General features: G+C 37.1%; 1 protein-coding gene across 1 annotated transcript in view; it reads left to right on the forward strand.

Annotated features, from left to right (window-relative positions):
• The first annotated feature begins 4,178 nt into the window (after nt 1-4,178).
• PRKAA2 (protein kinase AMP-activated catalytic subunit alpha 2) overlaps nt 4,179-23,980 on the forward strand; it is a 48,628-nt gene continuing 28,826 nt past the window's right edge. The window contains exon 1 of the mRNA XM_074334766.2: nt 4,179-4,385. Coding sequence (XP_074190867.1) covers nt 4,292-4,385 — 94 coding nt within the window. The 5' untranslated portion in view covers nt 4,179-4,291. The remainder of the gene's footprint in view (nt 4,386-23,980) is intronic.

Raw genomic sequence — 23,980 nt, forward strand, 5'->3', positions numbered from 1 at the left:
AAATAATCTATATGGTTATTTGCTTTAAAACACCCCAGGAAACAAACCAATTTTAAAAATGGGAAGGTAGATTGGGGAATGTTGACAATGTTGCTAATCATTGACATATTATCATACTTTGGTATATGTTTACATATTTTCATAATAAAAATAAAAAAGAAGTAATTATTTGGCTTGTATTACATATAAGATATCATCAACACACTTCATTAATCACTGAGTGTCTAATTTTTTTTTAATTTTAAACTGGAGAACAATAACGGAAACACCTTATCATGAATCTATAAGGTCCAGTATGTTCTGGCTTACGCTTAACTCCAACCTCACTAGTGACACCTACCTACCCCAAGATGGAAAATTATGCTTTGTATTTAACATTTATATGCATAAAATGAACTTATTAACTTTGACTTCTTTTTAAAGTGCTCTTTCCCGTGTTCTTGTTCCTTAATTCCATAGGTTAATAACCATCTTCTTTATTTCAATTTAACAAATATTTCTGGAATGATGTACCAAGTTCCATTGGGTCCTAGAAGCAGCAGATGAAGTATGTTGTTTATATATATATTTATGTAGACATTAAATATATATTTTTCATGTTTACAATAGTATATATATATATATATATACAATATATATCATGTATATATAATAATATATATATATTTCATGTATATATATAAAATAACAGAATTGATAGATGCTGTATTAGCAATATGAAAAAAGTGCTATGGGAATCCTGAAGAGAAATATGCAGTCAAAAACTTGATCAATCACTTTAGAGGAAGGACAGAATTATCTTTCTATTCTCTCTATAAAAAATGTTATAAAATATGAAGAGGCAATCAAAGAATATACAACCAAAAAATGTAGAAAATAAGACTTATAAAGGTATGTGGGATAGTTAATTTATATAGATTTTTTTTTTCTGAATTTGGGGATGTTTGTGTTGTCAGCTTAAACATATTTGTAGATAGTTTATTTCATTTCAAAGAAATATTCACTTTCATGACCAATTTTGCATTTTTTTTCCCCATAACGAGGTCCCCCAGATTGTATAAACATTAGATGTCACAGCCTGAATCCACTCAGGTGCCTATAATTATTTGTAAGGCACTGTTCTGGGAACTGAGGATAACATCAGTGAACAAAACAGAGAAAAACACTCTCACTCGTGAAGCTTACATTCTACTTGGGAGAGACAGACAAAACAAAACAAAAAAACAGAGTAAACAAGTAAATAGTATGTTAGACAGAGTTGAGGAAGTTAAGGGGACGGAGAGTTCAGGGCAGGGTGTATGAGTGAGGTGAAACTGCAATAAATAGGATTGGTCAGAGCAGGTAGGCCTCACTCAGAAGGTGACCCTGAGCAACCTGAAGGAACTGGTTATTGATAATACCAGTGGAATGTAGTTTATTAGATTAGTGGTACTCCATTATTCTCCTATTCAGGTCTTGCTTTAGAATATTTGAAGTAAAGTAACGCCAAAGACCCAGTAGTAGGAGGGTAAAGCAGTAACAGTTGGACTAGGGTTAAGAAGTAAATAGCTGCCTGGTCCACCGAATCTCAGAGATTGGTACTAAATAACACACGGACACTAAAACATCATTGGAAAATAATAAAGTGGGGAATATTGGGCTTACCAGAACATCTTTAGGGAGTGAACCCTCAAGAGGCATGACTGTTAAGCAGATTTGGTCTGATTAACTGTCACACTATATTGCTCTGTAGGGAGAGGCAAGGATGGAACCATATCTAAAACGTTCACGGCAATAGAAGGCTGAGTGCTGCCAGAAGTCATGCTTTCCCACCCTTCTCACCCACTTAACATTCAACCGTTCCTCTAAAAGAGCTAAAGGTCAGGTAAAGAGCTAAAAATATAAATTTAAAGGGCATATTATTGGCCTGTCTTAGAAATAAAAAACAAAAAAATCAAAAAAACAAGAATGGGACGACAATTGTGAAGATTTTAAACTTACACGAGCACCACGTTTTTATAGGCAGCTGTGGTATGGTAGAGATAAAGGGTAAGTCAAAACCAGATATGAGGTCTGACTCTGCACTTAGCTGATTAGCCTTGGACAAATCAGAAAGGGAAAAAACTAAGTTTTATTATCTATAAAATGGGGATAATCATAAGTTTCTTTTATGACAATTAAATGAGATACTTGTGTTTAAATGGACTTTTTAATCAACAAAGTATCATACACTTGCTTGACATAAAAATAAAGGTAGTTCATAGTAGCTAGGTAAGGCTCATTGTTACGACGTGTATAACTTAAGTTGTAATTATCAACAAATAGTTAAGACAGTGCAAAATGCCTTAAAATATCTATTTATAGTCTGTCTTCATGTAGCTTCAAGAAAACAATCTAATAGACTTTTCAACATCTAACGGAATGTTAGAACAAGAGACAGACATAAATCTTATATCGCAAAAGCTGAAGAGGTATTTTGTTTTCTTATTCATCTGAATGAACACTGAAGGATTGAGCTTAACCAAATGAAAGTTTAGTATCTAAAATGACTGGCTATTTTCTCCAAATTGCCAGCTAGGTAGAGCGATTCTTTTTTTTTTTTTTTTTTGGTAGAGCGATTCTTAATGATACTTCTTGTCAGCAAGAAAGATGATCGCAAGAATGAATAAAAATAGCCTCTGTTCAACAGCTGTGATATCTATAATTTATAAGCTGTGATCATTTCTCATCAGATTGTGTTGGTGTGTAAACAAGAATGATGTATGTGCGCCATTTGTGTATTTATCGTTTCTTAAAAAAACAATTTTTGTTACATCTCATTCTTTCTGATCAATACATTTCTCTCTGTACATATAAGCAGTGTGGTAAGTGACTTCTTGTTAGAGGAATGTGACTTTGAAACTGTATTGTCATACACAATGTTAAAAATGTTCAACTAATCCTTACACATTATTATCAAGCAGCCAATATTTTTTAAGCACTGTTAAGATAGGCAACATTAAAGAATAGGACAAGAAAGGGAGGGAGGGAGGGAAGGATATATAATCACTTCATTACCAAATTCTTGTCAGTCTAGTTTCCTCTCACCCTTTCTTACCCCGACTTCTATCTTTATCACATTTATTCTTTCATTAATTTGTGCATTTAAATTGCCCTTGCTTTTTTTAAAATTAAAGTTTATTGGGGTGACAACTGTTAGTAGAGGTATGTAAATTTCAGGCTTACAATTCTATGATGCATCATCTATATATCACATTGTGTGTCCACCACCCAGAGTCGGTTCTCTATCCATCACCATATACAGGAAATTGCCCTTGCTTTTAACAATTTCTCTTTGCCCCTATGTATTTTACTTTCTATGTTCACGGTATTCAGTTTCCTTTTTCATTTCTTTCACTGTTTCTGCACAGTTCCATCGCAAACTATTCTACGCTATATATTAATACAAGCATGTGCTAAAATACAATTGAGCAAATATGCGGCTGTGATTTATTGGAGAATGTTGTGCAAATTAGAATTGAGAGCGCGGGAGGAGAGCGTCTCTTCCACCTATAGGAGAAAATAATCGAGAATTATAATATATGTGGAGGACGACTGAATGGAGCACAGATTTGAGTTCTCCATGTGCCATGACCTGTATCACAAACACTCAGCCTGAGAGACTTCCTTGAGGCTCTCTGACTGCTCCAGGGTCAAGGCCTTTGCCGTCACCTCCTACCCAACTTCCCTTAGACTCACGTAGCCCTATTTACATCTCCTCTCTCCCCACTCTTTGGGCCTGTTTGTCTTTTTTAAAATTCTACTTCCAACCTCTTGCCATTCCCTAGGATTCGGCCCAAATCTCACCCCCACATTCTCACTCCGTTCGGTGTTCCCCATAATGGGCCCCTATAGCCCACTCTCGCCCTCCAGCCTCTCCCCCAGGTAAAGGGGCGCGGTCCCCTGCACCCCGACCTCGCACACCTGTCAGCCTCCGACCCCCCCTCCGCCCCCTGCTCGGGGACCCCTCCCTCGCCGGGCGCCCGGGTCCGGCCCCCACTGTCGCCGCCTGTCGCGGGGGCCCGGCGCACTCGCCCCCGCCCCGCCTCCCCCGTGCGCCCCGCGCGCCCCGCCCGCCGCTCGCGGGCCTTCCCCACCTGGCCCCCGCCCCCCCGCCCGGCGCCCCCGGCCTCCGCGCGCCGCGGCCCGGCCTGCTCCCCCGCCCCCCCGGCGGGCCCGCTGCACTGTGGGTAAGCGGCGGCGGCGGCCGCACTCCGGGGCCCGCGGTGGCGGCGGCGGCGGCGGCGGCGGAGCGGGGCTGCGCGCGCTGAAGATGGCTGAGAAGCAGAAGCACGACGGGCGGGTGAAGATCGGACACTACGTGCTGGGGGACACGCTGGGCGTCGGCACCTTCGGCAAAGTGAAGAGTGAGTACGCGCCCGCGGAGCTGCGGGGGGCTCCCCGCCTCGCGGGAGGTCGGGCGCACTGGGGAGCCCCGGAGCCCCGGGCCTGGCGGCAGGTGGGGCGGCCCCGGGCCGCGCGGAGCTGGGGCCCCGGAGGGCGGTGGGCAGCGCTGGGCTCCGCCTGGCCCCGCAGCGGCGGCTGGAGCCGGGCAGCGGGCGGGCATAGGCGCCCCGGGCTCTAGGGCCAGCGCCCAGCCGCGGTCGGGTGTTGGGGAGCAAGGCGCCCCTGCCTCCCGGACCTCGGTGCCCTGCTCTCCGAAACGGGGAGAGCGGGCTGTTCGGTGAGGCGCCCTCAGCTCCGAGACCGTGTGGATAGGGCTGGGGGATGACATCCGTCACTGATGGTTTCCAGGTCCCATTTCGTGCCAGGTGCCCTGTTCGGTGCTTGACGTGTGATTTCATTTAATCCTAACAGCACCTGATGAAGGTGTCATCCTCACCTGGAAGGTGAGAGCACGGGGACCCCTAGAGGTTTAGGACAGTGCCCAAGGTCACACAGAAATTGGCAGAACCAGGATGAAGTGTAAAATGTCTTCCAGTGCTGGCCCGGCTGGAGGTCCTTGCCACCCTGATTCTTTCGTGCTGCGAGACGCTGGGTTGGTGCGGCTGACAGTTCAGGGGATGTTTGGGGGCCGAGTGGTCTTTCTGCGGGGCGTGTGAACCGCTGGAATGCGGCTGGGTTGGGGCGGGTTAATTACGACGGGAAGTCTGAAGGTTGGTTGGCGTGTGTACAGTGGTTCTAGGAAGGCTTCTGGGATGAGGGGAGAACAAAGTTTCCTTGGTGTCGGACCCTGTAAGGTGTGGGGCTGAGGGGGCCAGAACTGCTGAAGCGGATTCTGCTAAGGTCTGTTTTGTTGATGATGAGAGACCATTTTGGATGTAGAAAAACAGGCTGCTATCGGAATTTCTCCTCCATGCTAGTTAACTATTAAACTTTCCTTTTTTGTTGTTGTTAACAGGAGTCACGTGGGATTTAATTAATTTGTCCTCTTTCCAGAACTAGAACCAGTTTATTAAACATACTTTCCGTTTGATTGTTGCAAATCCAGAATTATAAGTAGAATGTTGGCTGTTTAATTCCTTTTGCTGTAGAAATGTTGGCTAGGCAGTTTGGAGATTTTATTCTGAGACCTCTGTTTCCTTTAAAATTCATATTTTAATCTTAAATCTATTGAATGGAAGAAACGTATTGTTCATTCCTATTGCCAGAATCAGCTCTTATTTCCTTACACATATCTGATACCCTTTCGTTTGTTCAGAAGATACCCATTGAGCGCCTCCAATGTGCTAGGCACTGCTGTAGGTAATAGGGATCCAGCAAGGAACAACTCCAGATTAAAATCCCTCCTTTTGTGGAGTTTATATTAGTAGGAGAAGACAATAATCATGGTGTATATGTAAAATACATAGTATGTTTAGCGCTATTGAGAGAAATGAATCAGGGAAGGGAAGCCAGGGAGTTTTGTTTGGTTAGCAGTTTTCACTAAGGTGTCAGGCAAGAACTCACAGACAAGGTGGGTGTGTGTCCAGGCCTAAAAAGGTGGTAAAATTCTTTGAAGTCCCATGAGGGCTGTGAACTTTTGGGTTGTTTTGGAAAGACCTCATAAATAGAGTGAGTCGTGAGCATATGTTTTAAAATGAATATAGGAAGATCTAGAGATTGGATTGATGCCTGAAACATTACTTGTCATTAAGTGGTATTGCTGAGGACTATTGTGTTTCAGCATGATGCAATGACTCAATCAAATGGTGCATTTGCTATCTGGACATGTATGTACACTCTCAAAGTTAGATAACTTACCCTATGTCCTAAATTGTGTTAACATTTTTGTTTATTTCTTTAAATTCTTCAACTGCAACATGAATATAGACTAAAACACCCATCACATCAATTGGCCCATTGTCAAGGGACAACTTAAATCTCTTTTGTATATGTTACTCTTGAGCTGCTTCCAGGCACTGGCTTCTTAAAATATAAACCAACAGAAGGCACTTTGATTTATGAGAAATCCTTTGCCTGGAGGATCCCTATCCAATGAGCAACCATTCGGAGGGGTGTCCTAACACTATGTTAGAACCTCTCTAAAGTTAGATTGTGGTTTTTCCATCCATGATTCGAGTTAGTACAATTGTTTGTTTAATACAAATTATAGAAGTTGCTACAATCTAAAGTTACTCATTTAATTCTTCAAGGGACAAGAAACAAAAGCACATGCATTTTTAAAAGCAACTTTATTAGGTATATCGTACATATTATAAAATTAACTCATTCCAAGTGTACAATTCATTGATTTTTAGTAACTTGACCAAGTGGTGCAACATTCATCATAGATCAATTTTCGAACATTTTTATCACCACAATAGGATCACTTATGCCCATTTTCAGTTAATCCTCTTTCCTACCCTCAGCCCCAGAAAACTACTAATATGTTTTCTGTCGGTATAAATTTGCGTTCTCTCGACACTTCTTATAACGGATTATTCAATATGGAGTCTGCCATGTCTAGCTTCTTTAATAATGTTGTTGAGGTGCCTGCATGACATAGCATGTATTAGTAGTTTGTTCCTTTTTATTGCTGAGTAATATTCCAGTGTGTGGGTAGGCCACATTCTGTCTACACATTCACCAGTTGATGGACATTGTTTTCAGTTTTGGCTTCTTACAAATAATGCCACCACAAACTTAACTTCACATCTGAGTCTCTGTGTGAATGTATGACTTTATGTATCTTGGAGCTATAACTAGGAATAGTTATATCCCAGGCCATATCATAGTTTTATGTTTAGCTTTTTGAGAAACCGCAAACTTTTCCAAAATGGTTGTACTTTTTTACATTGCCACCCACAATGTATGAGGGTTCTCATTTCACCACATGCTCACCAGTGTTTGTTATTGTCTGTCTTATTATAGCCACTCTGATGGGTGTGAAATGGTATCTTATTGTGGCCTTAATTTGCATTTCCCTAATGACTATTGATGTTGAACATCTTTTCATGTACTTATTAGCCATTTGTATATCTTCTTGGGTAAGATGTCTGTTCCTATCATTTGCTTATTTTTTGATTGGGTTGTTTGCCACTCGTAGGTTGAGTTATAAGAATTCTTTGTAAGTTCTGGATACAAATCCCTTATTGGATATGTTTTGCAAATATTTTTTCCCAGTCTGTTGTTTGACTTTTCATTTTCTTAATGGTGTCTTGAAGTGTAAAAGTTTTGAATTTTTATGAGGTCTAATTTATTGATTTTTTTTCCCTTTTATGGACCATGCTTTTGGTACTTAAAAAAACTTAATAGGAGATGATTTCATTTTTATGGCTATAAAAACATGGAAATGGAAGAGTGAAGAGTATCTTATATGCTTTGTCTCTTAATTGTTATGCTAATTACAGATTTTGAAAGTGGCATAGTTTTCATTTAATAGCTCTGGATTCAAGTTATTTTTAAAAGGTATATGGAAACTATTTGTTGGTAAGTAATTAAAGCCTTATTTAGAATGTTTAAATTGAATTTTCTCCATTATTCTGTTGTGAAATTATTTATGGAAGCAAATTATGTGGGCTGACAGAGTTTAAAAGTAACACTTTTTACTTATTTAATTTTTTTCTCTATATTGATCGTTTCGGTTCTTACTCTTTCCAGGATAGGGTGGAACTACTGTTTAAGAGCTCTTGTAGTTAGACTTGTTCAGTTCTTATCTAAATTAGTAAAGGTGATAGAAATTCTAGAAGAATAGATCTGTTGTTTGTGTTATACAAAGCCTGGTTGAAGAAAAAATATATAATGTAATGTGAATTATTTATTTAAAAAGAATCCTACGTTTTCAAGGCAAGAACTGCTAGATTTCTGTTTTGAAATAATTACTCTTCATCAGAATTATACACCAAGGGATACTTTATAAGCACAGTAACCTCTTTCTAGCTGGCAAAGTCTCATCAAGGAATTACCTTCTCTGTTTTTTCATATACTTTCTTGAATGGCTCACAGAGTTCGCTTTTAAGAATTTAAGTAAATGTTTTACTAATTCCCAACTTAATTTTTGAGATAACTGGAAAGATAAGCAAATAGAACTTTCCCTGAAAATTTTTAACAAGCAATGTGTTACCTTTTTTGAAATGTAAATACATCTCAAATGATAAATTGAATTTTGGACAAATGCGTAGTCAGTTGGTGGACCTGCAAGTTGTGCCTGTGGCCTTTTGGGCTCTTACTGGGATTATTTTTGACTCCCATGAACAAGACAGAGGTTACTCTCCGGGCCATGTTTTCTTCTAGAAAGAATACTAGACTATGTAATCTGTTAGGGATTTTACAACTTTATCACTAAATGGATTGTTTTAAAAATTTAATTTCGAAAAGGATGTGTTTAATTTTTTTCTTCTGTTTTAATGGAAATTTGAATTACTGAAGACCAGAGCTGAACTGTAGAGCAAAAGAAAAAGGAAACGTGTTTGTAACACTTTAGTGATAAAAGTTACAAATTGATTCAGTTTTTGTTATATTCTAAGTACTATATGTGGACTTGATTTTATTCATTCCCCAGGGTAATCCTGAGTTTGACATTATCTCCATTTTACAAGGAAAGAAATTGAGAATGAGATACTTTAAGTTGCCCTGGGTCACATTACTAGTAAGCGGCAGAATTAGCAGTCAAATTCAGGGTTCTCTGAGTCCAAAGTCTGTGCTATATGGAATGTAAAGTCAAAATGCACAGCATGTTATCTTGTGAGTTTCAAACCTACAAGGATATAATTTTACATGTCTGTAAATATTTATCAAGGACTGAGAAAAAGAGATTTAAATGTCTTTAATTCACATTTAGAGAGAATAAAAGTTTTTTTGAAACTCCATATGTATTCTTAACATTTATGTTTTTATATTCCCAACTTTTATACCTCAGTCCTTTCTATGTCTTATATGATGAATGTGCTGAATTCTAACAATTTTAACCCAAATTTCTTAGAAATACTAGATACGTCAGGGTTTTTTTCCCTTACTGTGAAAGCAGCCTTGACTAAGATTACCAGTAACCTTTAGTAACCAGACTAAAGAGAACTTGTAAAAATGATTTGATGTCCTAGAAAGAACATTGATTTTGAAAGGCATTAATTAGCTCTGGATTTTAATTCCATTGCATTACTAGTTACATGGCTTTGGGAAAACCATTAAATTTTTCTGAGCCTGTTTCCTCCTTTATAAAATGGCAATAACAACATTTGGCCTACCTACCTTCTCGAATTCTTATGAGGATTAAATGGTTGAGGTACAAGAAATGGCTTTAAAAAAGATAAATTGCCATACAAATAGATTGCATGGCTGTTGTAAATTCTGCACCCTGTGTGAGGTGTTAGTAAGTGATTGCTGTGTTTAGAAATGCCTTCATTTCGGATATCAACTTTGAGACAGCGATCTCAAAAAAATCTGCCTGTATTTTTTTGGTTGCCTGCATTGAGGAAAATTGTAAAAGACTATTTTTGCTATATGATACTTAATTATTAATGTTTATATTAAAATGCAGTATCCTTTTTGAATAAGTCATGTAATTTGCTTTTCAACAATTATGGAAAATGGATAAAATAATGAAATGGAAGTAATAGTGAACGTTCATATAAATTACTAGCTGAACTGATTTTACTTTTGAAATAGTGCTAAGTAATGAAGCTGTATTACTTCTCAAATACTAGATGATTAGTGTTTGACTCAAAATCAATTCAGTCATATCTCGTAAATAATTAGGTAAATGATATGCTATTTAGATTTCTTTTGCTAACATATATCATTTATATCATATCGACATAGGTAATTTTGTCCTTAATTTCTGAAAGGATTTTATTCATTTGTGTGATCAGTTGTCTGACTCTCAAAAGATATTTCCCTGTAGGAAATAATGTTATAAATGTGAATAAGTTCAGGGTAAATCCACAAAGGCAGCATGGTATATAGGATAGAGAACATTGGATTTGGTGGACCTTTTGCTGTGTTGTAAAGCCAGCTGTGTGGCCTTAAACCAAAATCACTTGATTTATAAAAAAGAGAATAATATTAGGTTGGTGCAAAAGTAATTGCGGTTTAAAAGATTAAAAACAATTGCAAAAACCGCAATTACTTTTGTACCAACCTAATACCATATGTTCCCTTATGCTGTTGTGAGAAGTATATGAGAAAATGTAGAAGATACTCAAAAAGACTTAAGTCTTATGTACTATTATATACAAACCCATAATTAGCTGAACTCTGAGAAAAATCTGTGCCCTCGTTCTGAGACCAGAAATTTATTTGATGAGGGGGAAGAAGAGTTCATGATCTCCTGGTTTCTTTTTCCCAGGTCTTCTTTCATATTTCACTTAAATATGTTCAGAAAACGAATTCTCTGGATGCTGCTCACTCATCACCCTCTCCTATGCGTCACTTGCAGTGCGTATATACAAGCACTAACATACATATTCCAGATCCTGTGGTAGTGATCATAAAACTCTTCAAGGAAGGAGGCAAAAATTGGGAAAGGAAGGAGAGTCTGAGCAGCTGGCAGTTTTTATGTATGGGTCATTTTTTAAGGCCTTGTCTCCTTCAAGTAGAATTGAAATAGTAAATGAAGTTTATATTTTTAAACTATAGAAAATACAGACTGGGCTAAAAATGCCTTCCTACAAACTTGGACCTAACATATCTATGTAAATTAGAAAGGATTTTTGTAGTTTGATCATATACTGAGGTAATTACCTCAATTCCTTGGAGTTTTCTCTCTTTCCCATGCTGACACAGCACTGCTTTATCTAGTTTTCTTTGTGCAAAAACATGAAAAATATTCACTTATGTTGTGGGAGATGTTAAAGCATTTGGTACTACTCCTTTGTAATGATAATACTGCCCCATCTATTCTTCTTAGATTCCTGTGGTTTCCTTGATGATACAACAATATTTTGAAGAGAAATTAGTGATTTTTTAAAAAGCCAAGCAGGTAATTTAATTCGATCTACTTTGTTTCCCTGAAAATAAGACCAGATCTTATATTAATATTAATTTTTGCTCCAAAAGACGCATTAGGGCTTATGTTCAGGGGATGTCATCCTGAGAAATCACGCTAGGGCTTATTTTCCGGTTTGGTCTTATTTTCGGAGAAACATGGTAGCAGAAGATCTAATCTCAAATCCTTTAGGAGCTAATGAATAAGTGAGTAGCACAAGACCTCTAAAATACTGGATGAGAGTGAATCTCCCTAGTATATTAATTAGGTACAAATATAAGAGAAAGCACCTTGAATCTGGTTGAATAGATTTTTACCTATTATTTAAATGATTGAAATGAATATGCAAAGCAATGTGTTTATTTTGCAATGTGGTGAACCATTTTATTTTTAGTTTGGTATTATTAAGGAAAGAATTTCAGGCAGCTCTTATCTCTGCTAATAATAGAAACCTTCTTCACCCCTTCAAGGGATCAGTATTCTTGCTTAAGTGGTGTCTTATGTTTAACAGTGTTTGCCTCTGATGCATTTTACTATATTTCTTTTGATGGTGTCTTTGTTTTTAAAGTGTTAATATTTCTTTTTTAATTTGCCCTTAGATTTTTGAAACACCCATTATATGATTCAAAATAATTTTCAGATCTTGCTATAATGTCTCTTATTTTGAATGCCCATGTATCAATTTATTAAAATACTTTGTTTTTTTTTCAGAATTTTTTCTTAATATTATTTTATATATTTTATGTACTATTAAAAACACCATGAGCAGTATGTTCTCATTTAACATCTCTCCATTTCTGAATTACAAATTAGTTATAAACTAGTTATCTAGCTATCATAACTGAAAATAATAGAATAAAAATTTTAAGTGTACCAGTAAATTTTTGTAAATTCTTACTTGATAAACACCATAAGTATTAATTAATTTATTAATTAATTTTCTTTTCTTTTTTTTAATTAAAGTTTTTTGGGTGACAATTGTTAGCAAAGTTCCATAGATTTCAGGTGTACAATTCTGTATTACATCATCTATATTATATCACACTGTTTATTTCCTTAATGTTTTTGAGTATAATGTGGCGCTATATCATATTACGTAATTGACTTCTGTTCTCCCAGACTTAATGAAATAATATATATATATATATATATATATATATATATATATATATATAATTTACTGTGCTTAGTCATATTGAATTTTAAGCAAATATTTTTACTAGTGTTGAAAATGTGGCAATGCTACTGTTACTGGAGAGCAGGCCCTTCTCGGCGCGGTGCCCAGGTTTTTGGTGTCTCAAGCAAAGAATTGAATGAGACACAGAAATGCAGTGGTGAAAGAGCAGTTTATTAGAAGCTAAAGTACACTCCAGAGAGATAGGAGTGGGCCCAAGCAACAGAGTGGCTCAAAAGACTCTGGCTGGCGAGGACTTGGAGTTTTTATTTCCTTCTCTTCTAGAATGGGCTACTCCTCTCCAGGTGTGGGACCATTCGATTGTCACCTGTGGTTGACAGGAGGCTATTCTCTCATCTTTTTAGACTGCACATGTTTCTTCCGAGAGTTCAGTCTGTTATAATGATATTAATGAACTTCTGGGCATATGTATGCTATTACAATGATGGTATAATGAGGTCCAGCTGAAATGAAGGTCATTGTAGCCTTTACCACACAGGTGTGAGTGGCAGGTCTAATCTAGTTAGGTATTTTGTATCCTTTAGCTTCATCATAGTGGTTGATGGCTATAGTGGATAAGGGAAAAAGATTTGGGTGTGGAGGGGAGGTCTTCTGGGCAGTTGCTTTCCATAGGTTGTGTTGAACCATGCGGGAATGTTTGGAGACCCCATTCCTATCTCTAACTGCCTGCCTCATTTTCCCTTGAGAGGCGTGATCCCCATAAGTCTCTACGGGAAGTTGAGGGGCAGGAGGTCTCTTCTTCTGTGTCTGCTTCCTGCTGAATGTGGCCATAGTCCTACCTATTGGGGATTCTTGGAACTCGCGCCCTGTCTGATCTTAGATGAGGGGAAGGGGTCTTGGAATCTGCCCAGAATGCCATGTTGACCTCTTTGCATGGGACGTACTGGAAGTCTTTCTGGGGCATCATTTGTATCCCATCAGCCCCTAGATGAGGAGAGATAGATTTTGGTTAAAGAGTTAAAAGTGTAGGCCCAAGAAACAGGACCCAAAACCATTGACACAAGGTGGTTGTGTGATAGAAATTTTGTTCAGCTTTGGGGAACCTGTGGCCTTTCCCTCTGGTTAATCCATTCATTCAGGTGGCATTAGTCACCCAGGAGCTGGGCCTGGAATCGCCTTGAGCAGGAGGTCAGGGGACTTCCTATGATTCAGGCTAGGAGCAATCTTATGTTTCAGGTTAAAAAGCTGATTTGAAAGGGGATTAAGGTCAGGAACTAGGGAGCTAAGAAACTAGGGAAAAGGAGACTTAAAATTCCTATAGTGCGGGGGTGGGGGGTGGGGGTGGGGAGCTCTCCCACATCACTACAACAGACGATTTACTGAATTAAAACAGTGGGAAATATTCATCACAGAATTTAATTAAATGGTTCTTTTCTGACATTTGAATTCTAAGTCAAATATGATATATGATGAATCCACTTTTTTCTCAGATTCATACCAGGTTCCTTTAGTGTTCTCCTAATTCAGTTAGATCTCAGTTATACTGTATGCTATAAATTTGATTTCAAAAAGAAATTTGACTTTGTGTCTTATAGTAGCTCTGTGAATAAGATGAGGCAATGTGCTCTGAATGGCTTATTGCTGCTGAACAACTGTTCCCGAAGAAGTTAGATGTCATCCTAAAGGGAAATCTCAGTCATTGATTCTATTTAAAAAGTATAGTAAGATTTCTTATTTAGGATGGCACAAAGCTAGATGAGGTAATTAATAGAGAAAGCATAGACTCAGAATTTAAATCTATATTGGCTGTTTGGATTGCTAGGTGAAAATCAAGAAGGTGAAATTTAATAGCGCTAAGTGTCAAATCTAGCACTTAGGTTATAAACAAAAACAAAACAAAAAAAACAGGTGCATAAAAGAGTAGTATAATTAATAGTAGTTCCTAAGATGTTGAAGTTTTAGCTGACCACAAACATGGAAAGTATATATTATGATTGCTTAAATGTAAAAATCGTTGATGGAAAATAGCTGTGTAGAAGCCATATTAGTTGGTAGTTGTAGAGCTAGTATAGTCCTGCTGTACTTTGGATCAAGATAAATTTTGAATATTGGGTTCAGTTCTTGGCACCACAATTTGGAAGTGGTGCCAAATTATATTTCATTCAGAGAATGACCTTTATAAAAAGTATTCCATATGAGATATGGTAAAGGAAACATGATATGAAATATTTTTTATACTGTGAGAAGACATATTTTAAGAGCAATAGCTGTTTTTAAACAGCTAAAGTACCATGATCTGGGAAAAAAAGCCACCATGTTCAATAATGCTTTGAAGGATAGAACTGTGACTGTTGGGTCAATGTTTTAAGGAGGCAAATTACAATGCAGAAAAATAAGGATCTTTCTATAAAGGAAATCGCCTTGGAGTGGTACAATTTGTACCACAAATCAGATTTCTGTCATTGACATATTTCCTTACATACTGAATGATAATCTTTCAAGATTGTTACCACAAAATTCCTAGTTTGAATGGAAGGTTGGCATAGATAATCTTTAAAGTTCTTTTTAACCTTAATATTCTGTTATTGTACATCTATTTATCTGCTGTGATTGACTTCCATAGCTAGCCATGACTTCTAATTTGTATCAAATCAACCTTCTAGTCAAGAACAATTAGAGAATCTGGAGAAATTTAAAAAATCTGTTCGAAGGCAGCCAGGGCTTGAGCAGTCAATATTCCCATCAGAATAAAAATGCATTGGAGTGAGCCTGACATTTTGTTTGACTTTGAGTCATTTGCTAATTTGTAATAATAGTAAATGTAAGAGGCCAGAGAGAGCAGTGAGTAAAAGGCAGAAAAGCTAAGCAGAATTCAAGTCCTGCGGAGACGACAGTTGGAGTTCACATCTTATCAAGGAGCAGAGTCCCTGGTTAGCAGTTGGGTTTTTGGTTGCAACTCTCTGGAGATTGAAATTCTTCTTAGAATCAACTTAATCCTAGAGTATTAAGATGATCTTTCTCAGATCTTTAGGAGGCAGATAAGCAGATAGAAAATAAAATCAGCTGGAGCCTATACAGTTTTTCTCACAGTGTTCGTCATTCCAGGAGATGAGGCCAAGACAATAGAAACAAACTTATAGGTGATACAGATGTTAAAGTAATTGATTAATATGTTCAAGATGAAGAATTTTAGCAGAGACTCGTAAAAATAAAAATATTCTATTACTGAAAAATACAATAGTTGAGTTAGAACTCTATGGATGGTTTAACATCAGATTAGAGTCTGTTGAAGAAAGGATTAGTGAACTGGAAAATAGTTTAGAAGAAATTATCTAGACTGAAGTATAACAGATAAAATGATGGAAAGAAAGTGTAAAAGACAAAAGTAAACACAGTGAAAAGTCTAACATATGTATTATTGGAACTTGTAGGAAAAAAAATAATTGCAGACTTATTTTTTTCCCCTATTAAAAGATGACCTCTGTTTTATCTTATTTTAATACAGTTTCTCTGGACATCTACCAAGAGAAATGTGATTTTTTTCAGTGCTGGTACCAAACCCCCATATTTACTGTAGAAATGACCTGTGACTAGTGAATTACATCTGGACTGGGAGAATGAAGAGACATGTTAATACCCCAAGAGACTACATTGCTACTGCTGTGTTTCACCAGTATAAATCTTGTAGGGAAACAGACTTCCAGCTTTCCTTATGGTGTCTCTTCTAACTCAGTGCACCCCTTGTGGGGATCTTAGAAGCTGCACGAATGGGCTGTTATGTGATGTAGTTACTGTCTGAGACTTAGGAATACTGTAGTACGTTGTGTGGATGCATGTGGGTCTCAACCCCTACAACCTGGTCTGCTGTGTGTGATGAGGGGTTTTGGAAGCAGCAACTGGATGTTTTAAGAACTCCTGATGAAGATGTATTTGATTTGGCCATATTGATATGCTGTGTTTACAGTCCTAAATCCTTCTTAAAAACTAAGTAAAATTGGTGTTAGATTACTCTCTATTCTGTCCTGTGAATGTGAATGTCATTTTGAACCCAAGATCACTGATGATCATACAGAACAGGCACTATACAATTACAGAAGGCGAGGAGAGACTGAATGGGACAGAAGCAATATTTGAAGAGATAGTAGCAGAAAGTTTTCTAAAACTTTGATGTTATTAAACACATCAAGCCACCGAACCCCAAGCAGGATAAATGCAAGAAAGCCATTCCTAGGTACATCATTGGAAAACTGTTCAAAACTGTTCAAAACTGGTTCTATTTGCTTGAGGCTTTCCTATATTGGAGTGGACTGCATCTATCTATATAGAGATGGGAGGAAATATTAAGAGAAAATCTTAAAGGTAGCCAGAGGATAAAAGATGCATATTGTCTTCAATGGAACAACAACAAGTTGACTTTCTCAACAAAAAACAATGAAAGTGAGAAAACAGTGTAGAGGTATCGTTAGAGAGGTGAAAGAAATGAACTGTAAACCTACAATTTTGTACCCAACAAAAATAACCTTTAAAAATAAAGGCGAAATACATTTTCAGGTAAGCAGAAATTGAGAGACTCTGTCACCAGTAGACTCATAGTAAAGGGAAAACCAAACGGAATTCTTCAGGCAGAAAGATATTGACTATACAAAATAATGTATTGTAAGATTGAAAATACATGTAGAAATAAAATACAACAACAGAAAAAATGGGACAGGAAAAATAGAGTTAAAGTGTGCGAAAGTCCTTGCATCGTCTAGGAAATGGTAAAATATTGATTTATATTAGATTCTAATAAGTCAAGAATGTGTGTTGTAATCCCTAGGGTAACCACTAAAATGAAAACCTTAAGGCCCCAAAGGTAAGAAACAGTCTATGTTTCTCATTTTGTTTTGGAGGGATCTCTAAAGTCATTCCGCAAATCTGTCTTAAAGAGAAATTTTATGGAGCATATAATTTTATTCAGTAAATATATTCAACAAAAAGTTTATTCAGTTAAGGGCAATTAATGGGGATGGAAGCAGAGACAGGAAAAGAAAGGAAGGTGAAGAAGGAGACAAAGCACGTAGACATAAGGGCCAGAGTTGTAAAGACATAAGACGGGGGATGATTTAAGAAACTTTGGACCATTCCTGGCAGATTCTGCTGTTCATCTGGAGTGAGGATATCTATGAACATTTTTAAAAATCTTGTATCTCTGACCTTGATGCTAATACTTTCTCCAGCAGTTTTAAATAATGACTTCTATACTGGCAAGCTTGTTCTGACTCTGTAAATGATTTTGTAAAGCGTTAGTTGATTCTCCTGTGGCATTCTTGATTGACTCATTTTTAAAGAAATACTTTAAAATTATCATCTGAAGCCAGTATAAACATGGGTTTTAAAAATAAAGCAGAATGCAGCATATCATGTATGTAATCAGTTATCCAAGAAGTTAGATGTAGAGCAAATCTTTGCTAAAAAATCACAGCTTCAGGCCTTTACTGATCTATTTAAAATAGCCCATTTTCCTACCTCCACCTCTGTCACACATACTCTGCTTTATTTTCTTTGTTTTTTTGCCATTATATCACCATTATATATTTGTTTATTGTTTCTATTCTCCACCTTAAGGCAAGTTCCATTTATACTTGTATTTTCAGCATTTGGATAGCCTAGGACACAGTAGACAGTCAGTATATTTGTTGAGTGAATAAATGAACAAATGAGTACAGAGACCAACAGAGTAAAAGCAACTAGGAGAGAAATGTCAAGGATACATGAGTTCTCTCAGTAGAAATTGAGTGCATGTTACCTATTGTATTATGGGACTGTTTCAGTCCATGTTTTATTTTCTTGGCATTTGGCAGCTCTTGACGAATAACTAGTATAGCAGATCTATAGCAAAGGCCACAGCTCTGCCCCAGCCTGCATTTTCATTGAACAAAGCAGTTCTCCTTACTTGATTATTCTCATCCATCGTCCCAGGTCCATCTTTAGTCTATCACTTCTAGACTCCATCCCTTCACTGTGTTCTAATTTCCCAACTCAAATGTTGAATATAAAAAGATAAACATGCAAGTATGCATTCCTGATACGTTATAATCCAAAGCGCCTCATTAATGGGAGGTAAAGTAGTGTGAGTTGTGAGCTTGGGCTTTGGAGGCAGATGTCCCATCTTGTCATTCCCTGCTTGTTCTCTAATTCCTAGTGTCCTCATCTATAAACTGGGTGGAATGATACTTACCTGACAGAATTCTGGTAGTGCTTATTTAATCAGAGCTAGATCAAAAGGAATAAAGTCTTTTGCTTTCTGTTTAGAACTATCCTTTAGAGAAAGTTAAAGGGCTTTCAGGGAAAGGAAGTTTGGAGAAAAGCACTGAGACCGTGTTTCGTTTCACCCTGGGTGAAGAAGAAAGGAGCCTTGTGTTATTTTGGCAGCGTCTGGTGATGGTAGGGGTCGGAACGTGTGCGCGTCGTGTGACTTCCCTGACTTCCGAGTGAAGGCTCTTGGTATAAATGAGTGAAGAAAGGGTGACTGACACCTGACAAGGCCCTGCTTGCTGACACACATGGTGTCCCTTGGCTCGTCATAGCCTAGGTATGGCTGTAATGCTGTCCAAACATTCTTTCTTAACCTTTTTACTGAATTATGCCACATATACAAAAAGCTGCCTACATTCTAAGTGATTTTTTTTACAGAAATCCTCAATGAATTTTCCCAAACTGAACGTACCCATGTAACCACGATGACGCAAAAAATGACCAGTATTCCACAAGCCCCCTGGTGTCTTGTTTTAGTTACTGTTTCCATCCACCACCCTCCGCCAAGGGTAACCACTAACCACTGATTAGTTTCACCTGTTTTTGAACTTTATATAAACAGACTGATATTTGTGTCTGGCTTCTTTTACTTTGTTTGGGAAGTTCATCCATGTCGTGTGTAGTTGCAATGTGTTCATTGTCGTTGTTGTGTATTTTATATTAAGAATCTACCATTCTGTTACTGATGGGCATTCGGGTACTTTTTACTTTTTGGTTATTAAGAATTAAGCTGCTTTAAATATTTTTGAACATGTCTTTTCTCCATTAATAATATATAACTATTTTAGATAAACATATATATTTAAAATATATATATAAATATTGTTTTACAAATACTGTGTTTTTTTCTACTTTACGTTTCAGATTTCTGTTATTACTGGGAGTACTGTTTGAATAATCTAGCATGGCTTTCTAGAATACCATATTTCCTGTTTAAGTTATTTGAATCTGTGCAATACTATAACAGGTACCCACTGCTATAACCTTAGAGCTTTGTTTTTTTTTCACTTGTCTTGTAGAGTTATACTTAACGAGCTTTACAACGTTACAACACATACTGCTTTTTAAACTGATCTTTAAAAGACTTATTTAGGGTGATAGTCTACATTTGTAAGTATGAAATCATTCTTCAGGGATAATTACATTGCCATATCCTTGATAAATATATTTATTTTAAATTTTTACTGATTCCATCAAATGCTGTATCTCATCTAATGATTGATACATGTCTGGGCAGTGTATCTTTCATACATAGTCTTTTGTAGTTCAAAATAATTCAGAAAGTGCCTTCTAAATATGAAAGGTTTTTGAAAACTTGAATTTGATAAGAATCTTTTTTTTTCCTGAAGTATAACTTTTGGCTAAAAAGAATCAAGTTATATTTGGAATATATGGTGTATCTTTAAGAAAAGGATTTTGCTGTATTTTTAGTCCAACTGCTGTTTCTAGTTTGTTTACCAGTCTTTTTAATGTAAGAAATTGTATGGGCAATACATTATAATTTATTTTCATTACTGTGTTTCCCCAAAAATAAGACCTAGCCGGACCATCAGGTCTAATGCGTCTTTTGGAGCAAAAATTAATATAAGATCCAGTCTTATATAAGACCCGGTTTTATATTACATTAAAATAAGACCGGGTTTTAATTTTTGCTCCAAAAGACTCATTAGAGCTGATGGTCCGGTTAGGTCTTATTTTCGGGAAACATGGTAGTTCATAGATGGCAGTTCAGCAAAATTGGGAATTTAAAGTAAGTTCAAACCTTTTATGAGTTTTAAAGTATTCTGAATAGTGTATTATTTAGGTTTAGTTGTGAACGACAGAAATCTTCAAAATAAGAGTGGCTTACACGAAGCAGTGTTTTGCTCTCTTATAACCGTCTGAGACACCTGTTCCTGCCTGTTCATGCGTCACTCCTGATGGTATCAGAAGCATGGTCTTGTCTCTTCTGTTGGTCCCACCTGCCTATCCCTATCCTAAAAGTACAAGATGGTGGCTTTGAAATTCCAGACTTCAGGATGGAGGAAGGGATGAAAAAGGAGCTGCTAGGGACATTTGGCTTACATGGCATTGGCCAGAACATAGTCACATGGCCACATCTACGAGTAGTTTCTATACCTTGGCTATTGTAAGAGATGCTCTGGGTATCTCTTAGAAAATGAGTAAAGAGATGCTCATTGCTCTGGGTAGCCCTGTGGTCATCTGTAATTTGAGAGTCTTACGTCTGGGAAAGATGGGTGCAATAGACATTGGGACAACTAGCAGCATGACAGATCTCCTTTGTTCGCCACTTACATCCCAAGTGCCCAGTACAGTACTTATCATATAGGCCTTCATTAAATAGTTGTTCTATGGATGAGCTCCCCTTATTTCTCCTGTCAGAATAGGCATTGCTCTGGATATTGACTTATCTACATGGTAAGTTATGACCAAGTTGTCCATCGTTGGTGATTTTTTTTTTAATTTATTTTTTAAATTTATTGGGGTGACAATTGTTAGTAAAATTACATAGATTTCAGGTGTACAATTCTGTATTACATCATCTATAAATCCCATTGTGTGTTCACCGCCCAGAGTCAGTTCTCCTTCCATCACCACATATTTGATCCCCCTTACCCTCATCTCCCACCCCCCAGCTGGTGATTTTTAATGTTCGTTCTCATCTATGTTCTCCTTTTACAAATAAGGTGTCCCTAACAGTATTCAGACTAATTTGCTGCCATAAATAACTTATTCTAGCCTTCTTATCGCTGAATAGAGGCCTATTAAACCTCTCTTTTCATGTGTCTTTGATCAACACTGACCTGGCATGTTGAAGGTACTCAGTACATGTTTTTTAGATTGCATCAATAAATAGGAATAAAACTTTGATGAATACAAGCCTTTTCTTTTAGTTACTTCCTTAGAAAAATGTATGGCTGTAATACACATAGACGAAATTGTTAGTCTTAAATCTGTTTATAGTAACAAGATTCTTAGGAATATCATTTGGTGTTTAGGTAGAATGTGATTATGAGACAGCTATTTGGAATTAATTATAACTAAGTACTAAGTCACTTAAGTTATGAGGCAACAGACACTAATATAGTTCAGCAAAATGATGGGGCATCCTTAAGCCATTCAGCTCGACCTCAGGTATCCATTTAGCTTGTCAGTGTGCTTTCAAGGGAAAATGCCATTTCTTTTCCATCGTTTCATGGGGGAAATTTTCTTTCAGGTATGAAGATAAATGAGTCACTATTTCCTCAGATATCATAGACAAAGTAATACAAAGTTTAAAAAAATAATTAAAAATTTTTTAGCTTTATTGAGTTATAATTGACAAAATTGTAAGATATTTAAAGTGTACATCATGATGATTTGATATAGGTATATATTGTGAAAGGATTCCTCCCATCTAGTTAATTAACACATCCATAGCCACACATGTTTATGTATTTATATGTATATATTTATATTTTTTGGTGAGAGTATTTTAGTTATACTCTCTTAAGCAAATTTCAATGATACAATATAGTGTTATCAACTGTAGTCACCGTGTTATACATTAGATCCTTGGATCTTATTTATCTAATAGCTGAAAGTTTGTGCCCTTTTACCAACCTCTCCCTATTTTCTCCACCCCATAGCCCTCAGCAACTACTTTTCTACTCTGTTTCTATGAGTTTGACTTTTTTTTTTTAAGACTCCACATATAAGTGGTAACATGCAATACTCATCTTTCTCTGTCTGGCTTACTTCACAAAGTATAACGCCCTCAAGGTCCATCCATATTGTCTCAAACAGAATTTCCTTCTTTTCATGACTAGTAGTCCATTATATACCTATATACTTGTACCATGTCTTCTTTGTTCATTCAGTCGACGATGGATACTTAGTTTGTATACCTTGACTATTGTAAGTAGTGTTGCAATGAATCTGGGAGTGCAGATATTTGTTTGATACCCTGTTTTCATTTCCTTTCCATAGCTACCCAGAGTGGGATTGTTGGATCATATGTTAGATCTATTTATGATTTGTTGAGGAACCTCCACACTGTTTGCCTTAGTGGCTCTACCAGTTTACATTCTCATCAACAGTGTATGAGAGTTCCCTTTTCTCACATCTACTGCCGCTGAACTGAAGTGAGACAGTTCGAGACCACATGTTGTGCTAGTACTTACTATGGCACGTTGGATGAGTAATTTAACTTCTCTGTGCCTCAGGTTTCTCATCTGTACAGTGGAGGATAATAATACTTTCTAGAGTTATGAGGTTGAGTGAGCAGGGCATTTAGTACTTAGAATAATACTTAGTATATGGTAAACACTTAATAAATGTCATTGTCACCTCTGTCATTGTTATTAACATATTTGCCAAAGTGATTTGAAACTTGACTTCAAGAAATGTTTAGGAGAGAATGTCACCTGACTCCTTGGTTTCTAGCATGTAGGCTGTGTGCCACCAAGTGAAATAAAGGACATAGATTTGGTGGTGGAGGAGGAAGAGAATGCTGAGCTTAGTTTGAATGTGTTGAACTTGAAGTATTTGTGGGCTGCTATATGGATTTAAAATATATGGATGTGAAGAAATGGGCAGAGTTATTGGCATATGGGTAGTAGTTAAGACTATGAGAGGTGAATGAGATAACTTAAGGATCCACCTTGGGCCTAGGTTAGAAACCTGGGGAAACTAACCTTTAAAGAACAGGTGGAGGCCATGAAGACCATCTGAGAGTAGAACCAGGAGAGAGAGCAGTGCCAGCAAAAAGAGAGAGTGATCAGCGTTGTCCAGTACAACAGAGATTATAGTTGGTCCCTGGACAGCACAGGAGCTAAGGGAGCCAGTCCCCTGCAAAGTTGAAAATCTACGTATAACTTCTGACTCCCCCAAAACTTGACTACTAATATCCTACTGTTAACCATAAGCCTTATTATTAAGATAAAGTCAGTTAACACATATTTTGTATGTTACATGTATTACATATTATATTGTTACAATAAGTAGCTAGACAAAGAAAATGTTACTAAGAAAATCATAAGGAAGAAAAAGTACATTTATAGTTTGAAAAAAAAAACAACCATGTATAGGTGGACCCACACAGTTCAAACCCATATTGTTCAAGGGTCAACTGTACAGTAGTCTGAGAACTGAAAAGTATAAATGGCTTGATAATTAGTGAGACG

The sequence above is a fragment of the Rhinolophus sinicus genome, chromosome 14 (genome assembly GCF_057876585.1).
Source record: "Rhinolophus sinicus isolate RSI-liver-muscle chromosome 14, RSI-T2T, whole genome shotgun sequence".
Lineage (NCBI taxonomy): Eukaryota > Metazoa > Chordata > Mammalia > Chiroptera > Rhinolophidae > Rhinolophus > Rhinolophus sinicus.